The sequence below is a fragment of the Wasmannia auropunctata genome, unplaced genomic scaffold (assembly GCF_000956235.1).
Source record: "Wasmannia auropunctata unplaced genomic scaffold, wasmannia.A_1.0 LD336071.1, whole genome shotgun sequence".
NCBI classification, from domain to species: Eukaryota; Metazoa; Arthropoda; class Insecta; order Hymenoptera; family Formicidae; genus Wasmannia; species Wasmannia auropunctata.
In genome coordinates this window covers 541,743-547,474 of record NW_012026819.1, presented here as the reverse complement: position 1 = coordinate 547,474, position 5,732 = coordinate 541,743, and the positions used below count along the sequence as shown (strand labels likewise).

The following is a 5,732-nucleotide window of genomic DNA, read 5'->3' as shown; positions in this document are numbered from 1 at the left end:
TTGTCTTTCAATTAATTTTTACATAGAAGTAAAAAATTGTATATAATTCTTATATACAGGGTGTCTCATAATAGGTGTATGACCGTTCATGGGTAGGTAGAACGGACTAAACTGAATCGAAAAGTCCTCTACCATTTTGCAAAATTCGCAATCGTAAACGAGACCTTAATTTTTGAAGATTGACGAATAAACGCGTATTCATTCGGCCCACCGCTGAATGCAAGTGCGTGGCAAGATAAGTAGATTAAACCGAACAAAAAAGTCCTCTACTATTTTGTAAAATTCGCATTTATTAACAAGATATTAAGTTTATTCACCGATCTTCAAAAATTAATATCTTGTTAACGATTGCGAATTTTGCAAAATGGTAGAGGACTTTTCGATTCAGTTTAGTCCGTTCTACCTACCCATGAACGGTCATACACCTATTATGAGACACCCAGTATATTTATATATAATTGGTTTTTATCGATGAAACACTTTTACATATATATACATATATATATATATATATGTATATAATTGATAATGACATTACAATATTGAAATTTCCCGCTCAACAATATAAATGTAATGATACACGTAGCAGTTGTATTGTTGAGCAGGATATTGTATGTACTGACATAATGTTACTTTTAGCTAATGTTTACTGAGGATAATTTTACCTGAAGCACTTTCCACAACGATCACACACGAAAGTTCCTTTCTGATGGCGTTGTACATGAGTCCATTTCGTGACGTAAGTCCTAAATGAGATTCAATAGAATTAGAATTGTAACAGTCAAGCTCGTGTTTGAATAACAAAAAATACAAGATAATCGACCAAGGAACGAGCAAAGGGTACCTTTGGGTAGGTTTTTACCTTTGCTCGTTCCTTGGCCGATTTGTCTTGTATCTTTCGAGATTCAACAGAATTAAAGAGATAGAAACAAAAAAAATACAGATAGATCGTAAAAGTAAACGGGCGCGTAAAACAAATTCGTGTTAATGAAGGCAAAAATGCGCCTTACCGGAAGGACTGGTGACATATCGGACAACTGTACGGCATTTCTCCAGTGTGTATTCTCTCGTGATTTCCCAACGATTGACTTGTATTGAGCTTCTTGCCGCAAAATTTGCAGATGTAAATTGTGCTTTTTTTCGTGAGTCTTTTGGCCGGCCGTAAATCGTGGACCTCTTGTACGTGTTTGTTTAGGTCCCACTTTTTCTTAAATACCGCATTGCAGCGACTGCACTCGTGCCCGAAGTGAGCTCTGTTATGTTTCCTCTGAAAGTTATGTTATAATAATGTTAAAAATACCCGAATAAATACTAGTTGACTGTCACATTATGTCAGTATTATATAATTTCCCACTCAAATATATAAGCGTAACACAATGTTGTACATGGTATTTACATTAAGAGAAAATAAAATATTGCCCAGTAAACGGAAATGGATTAAAATTTTTTAATGGATTGAAATTTTTTAATCCATGGATTGAAATGTGAATTGACTTTTATAGAAATGCATTCATTTCCACGAAAGCTAATTCACTTCAATTCCATTTCAACCCATGATTTGAAATTTCAATCCATTTCCGTTTACTGGTTGATATAATGTTAGTTTTAGTTATTAATGGAACGCTCTCCTTTGTACGAGAAGCATCTGGCCGGATATATTTACTGCTTTTTGCCACACCCGTTCAACAGACTCACCATATATACTTCATGCACAAGAACGAACGTTTGCAGACATTGCATTGACAAGCCTTAACGTTCTGACGAACGACCAACTTGATCCTTCCTGTAATCGATGCTGATTTCTGAACGATCGGTTACAACGATTTTTATTCATACATTCTGGATCGTGCATCTACGAAGTTCGTTGTGATCATCGACGCGCTTCGAGACGTTTAACGCACAATATAAACATACATTATTTAAATATGTCTCTAGTAAAATTCTTTGTCGACAAATTCTCTAGGACAGGCGTAGCATTTATATACAGTCACAGTCGGATCATTCAACAACTCTCGTTTGTGCTTCTGCATGAAGGTTCCGCAAGGCCTAACGCACAATTCTATCTTTCATAATTTATAATATATAATCTACAGTTAAGTTACCTTCAAGTGATTTATCAGATTGATATCTGTCGTGAACAATGCGTTGCAATATTTGCAACACTTGTCGGCCGTTTTGAAGCACTCATCCTCGTCGTGATTCTCCCAGGACCAGCTGTGCGAAAAGAATCTCCCACACTTCCTGCACGCGTACTTCAATTCTTCCTTTTTAAACAGATTATGCTTTTTACGTCTGTGAAGAAATAAATCGTACGTAGACGAGCATTTTGCGGTGCACGTGGTACAAGTCACATTTCTTTCGACGTGTATCCTATTGTGGGCTTCAAAATGTCGCTCCTCCTCGAAGTGAAACTTGCAAGTCTCGCAAAACAATCCCTTTTCCTTGACCGTTTTGAGGTCCGATAATCTTTGACGGTTCTCTGTAGTTTCATTATTTACACCCAAGTCAGAATTGTTATCAGTTGCTTTCATCGAAGCTTGCAACAGATCTTTATACTTCGTTTCATCGATATCAATTTTGGTATCCACTGTTAAATTAATTGACGCTGCTGTTTCTTCCGTTGAAGTAACTCCTTTTTTGTAACCAATTTCATTTTGAGCATTTTTCTTGTTTGTGATCTCTCGTTCAATATTTTGATCATTCTGGGCATTTGTCGCATCTGTAATCTCTCGTTTGATCTGATAGTCAATAGTTTTTTTATTTACAATCGATTGTTCATTAGTCGTATTATTAATGCGTATTTGATTGTTCGGTATATTCTTACTTGTAATCTTACTATTCTGAACATTCCTATCGGTAAGCTTCTGTTTATTATTTTGACTCATGGTGCATCGACAGGAATTGCATATTACAATATTACCGCTATGCCTCAGTATCTTGTGTGCTATCAGTTCGGTAGACTCATAAAAGCTGTTGTCGCAGAGGCTACATCTCCACTTTAAAAAATGAAACTGCTCCATATGATTATCAAATGTGTCTACATCTTGAAAATTCATGTCACACAGATCGCACTCGATCGGGCCGCAAACAGCTTGTCTTCTCAGTTCCTTTAACGTCAACGACGATGCGATATTTGGCTCAGAGATTTTAGATGCCTCACAAGACACATCTTTATCTGTACAAGCATCGTTCTGATCTAATTGCCTCCTCAGTCGCTCGTCCACCTCCACCGCGGTGAGAATCAGTTTACAACTAATATTTAAGTAATTTAGACAACGTTTACATACATTGGAGGGTAATTTGTCGTTTGGAAAAATCTAGAAACACGAAGAAAATAATGCTGTACATACATATATTACGTAACGAAAAATATACAAATTCAAAATTTTGAACGTGCACAAAAAGGATCGTACAACTCTTTGACTTACAACGATCGGCAAGCACCTACTCATTTTTTCGAGAATATAGTTATCTTTGTCCTGAAATATTGAAATGTAGTCGAGAGACTTTTCTCCACACAAACGGCATACTTCGACTTTCTTGTGGGGAGTGTTGGTATTTTTATCAAAACCGTTTACTATTGTATTCATTGTGTCTGTAAACAGATCAACAAACGCTCTGTTGACAAAATACGTTTTCTTTTAAAATAAATAGAAAATGTATTCAATCTGTTTTATTTTCATAAGTTAAATACGTAAAATACAAATTACATGGTTTTTCTAACTAAATATATTACATATAAATATTATATATACATACCATAAACTATATATATATATTAAAAAGATATAGCTGAGTAACAAGTTTTGTACAATTCAATCAGGGTGCATCATTCTATTGCGTCGCTCAATGTCCTTAAGCTCTAACATGTCCGTTTTCAGATGTAATTTGATAATTTCCCTCCATATGTCAAGTCTATGCTGATCATCATCGATACCAATTCGTCTCAAGCTGTTCTCATTTATTCTCAGTAATGACTTTCCTGTAATGTCGTGCTGAAAAGACAAAAGATGGTACATTAAATATATATTCCTTAATTAATAATATTCCATACTAAAATTCGTTAATTAATATATTCTGTGCTAATTATATATTTAATAAAAAAAAAAAAACTGACATTCAATGACATGCATTCAAGGATATTTTTTCATGAAATTGACATCATGTGTAGAATTGTGATCGCAAAGAGGAGCGAAATCTGGCAAAGGCATGCGAGACAGAGTAATTGAGACACTTACGTGTAGAAACGTCTCGTAGTACATGTGATAATATTCGCTGCAGTGACGCCTCAGCCACTTCTGCACGTCCAGTACGTTCCACAGGTACACCGGGCGCGGTCTCGTTGTCTTGCTCTGAAAAACGGCTTACGTTGAGGAATTGGAAAATGAGAAACGAGAGATCCCCCGTTTACCACGGAAATGGGAATCTCAGCGTTCTCACCTTCGTCCTGTGCGTGACGATGGGATTAACAATTTCCTTTCTCTCTCTCTTCTCTTCCTCTACCATCGTATTTCCAACTTTTTGACAACGTCGTACAGCGGCGCGTGAGAACTGACGAGACTGATCAGAAAACGACAAATGATATCATTATAAAATCAAACAATTGCAACTTGCAACCGTTAACCTGGTTGAACATACACTCGCGCGATCGCAAGTATAGTATGAATAGGGCTGCGTTCAGAAACTTCGCCCAGGTGGTCCAGGTGCGTCTAGATATCATTTTATCCTTGTTTAACATTCGGTGAATAAATGAACAAAGGATACATCCATAAATGTGAATAAATTCAATAAATTTCACTTTTTTAATTTGAACAGGATTCAATAGTCTACATCGCCAATAGCTAATTTAACATAAATTTTTTTTATTTTTGGTACAGTCATCGACGAGATACTGTTAGAGACCGTCAGCCCTGGGCAAATTTTCGTGCCGGCCAAAGGGCCCGGAGGGTCGGGAGATAATTGCAGAGTGTCGATGTTATCAACTTTTGACATAAATTATTAAAATCATAATTTTTATTATATAAATGCTTTATAAATAAGTATGAATACTTATAATGCTATAATATAATATTATATTGCCGCAAAATTACTTTTTCTTTTCAACTGTTCTACCACCTCTCTGGATAATCAAACACTGATGGTAACTATAAAAATGCATTTTTAATAAAATTATAACTATTAGCAAGATATAATACAGATAAAATACAATGTACATACATGTCTAGAAAACATTGATCTAAAATTATAAAATTAATATTATATCATTGACTAATTGCTTACATTTTATAATAATTATTAAACAGTCCCGCTAATTTCCGCAAGTCCCGAAACATCATAGATGTAGTAAGTCTTAAGCCGTAAGAAATTAACCAATCATAACCCATTATTCTCTTCAAATTCAACTGCAATTGGTCAATTTTTTACGGCTTAAGGTGTATGTACACACGGGGACATTAATGCCTAGACATCTGAAGTTGCATGCATATTTAGAGAGACCAATGAGAAGCACGCGTTGGACGGAAAGCGACGGACAACACCTATAATTGTGTTTCGGGACTAAAGGTCCATCTACAATAAAAGTAGTAAGTCGTAAATCGTAAAGGCGAATTCACATCTTGACAGAAAAGCGGAAAACAGAAAAGCAGAAGCCAATCAGATCTCGCACTGGTAGCAAGAAAAGCAGAAAGCAAAAACTATTGACTATCAACACGAGTTCTGATTGGCTTTTGCTT

At 35.7% G+C, this 5,732-nt stretch overlaps 2 protein-coding genes across 3 annotated transcripts in view; both read right to left on the bottom strand.

Annotated features, from left to right (window-relative positions):
* LOC105449853 (zinc finger protein 271-like) overlaps positions 1 to 3,852 on the bottom strand; it is a 4,979-nt gene extending 1,127 nt beyond the window's left edge. The window contains exons 1-5 of one of the 2 annotated variants that reach the window (XM_011689269.1): positions 3,760 to 3,852; positions 3,429 to 3,595; positions 2,103 to 3,317; positions 1,011 to 1,267; positions 666 to 746 (exon numbers count right to left, since the gene is read on the bottom strand). In XM_011689269.1, coding sequence (XP_011687571.1) covers positions 666 to 746; positions 1,011 to 1,267; positions 2,103 to 3,317; positions 3,429 to 3,590 — 1,715 coding nt within the window. In that variant the 5' untranslated portion in view covers positions 3,591 to 3,595; positions 3,760 to 3,852. Of the gene's footprint in view, positions 1 to 665; positions 747 to 1,010; positions 1,268 to 2,102; positions 3,318 to 3,428; positions 3,619 to 3,759 lie in introns of both variants that reach the window. The other variant, XM_011689270.1, reaches the window with a different exon arrangement.
* Positions 3,816 to 4,506, bottom strand: LOC105449968 (protein aveugle). The gene is made up of 3 exons (XM_011689457.1): positions 4,441 to 4,506; positions 4,239 to 4,352; positions 3,816 to 3,995 (listed from the first exon to the last, which is right to left on the bottom strand). The coding sequence occupies exons 1-3, from the start codon at positions 4,504 to 4,506 to the stop codon at positions 3,816 to 3,818; spliced, it is 360 nt and encodes a 119-aa protein (XP_011687759.1).
* Positions 4,507 to 5,732: the final 1,226 nt, after the last annotated feature.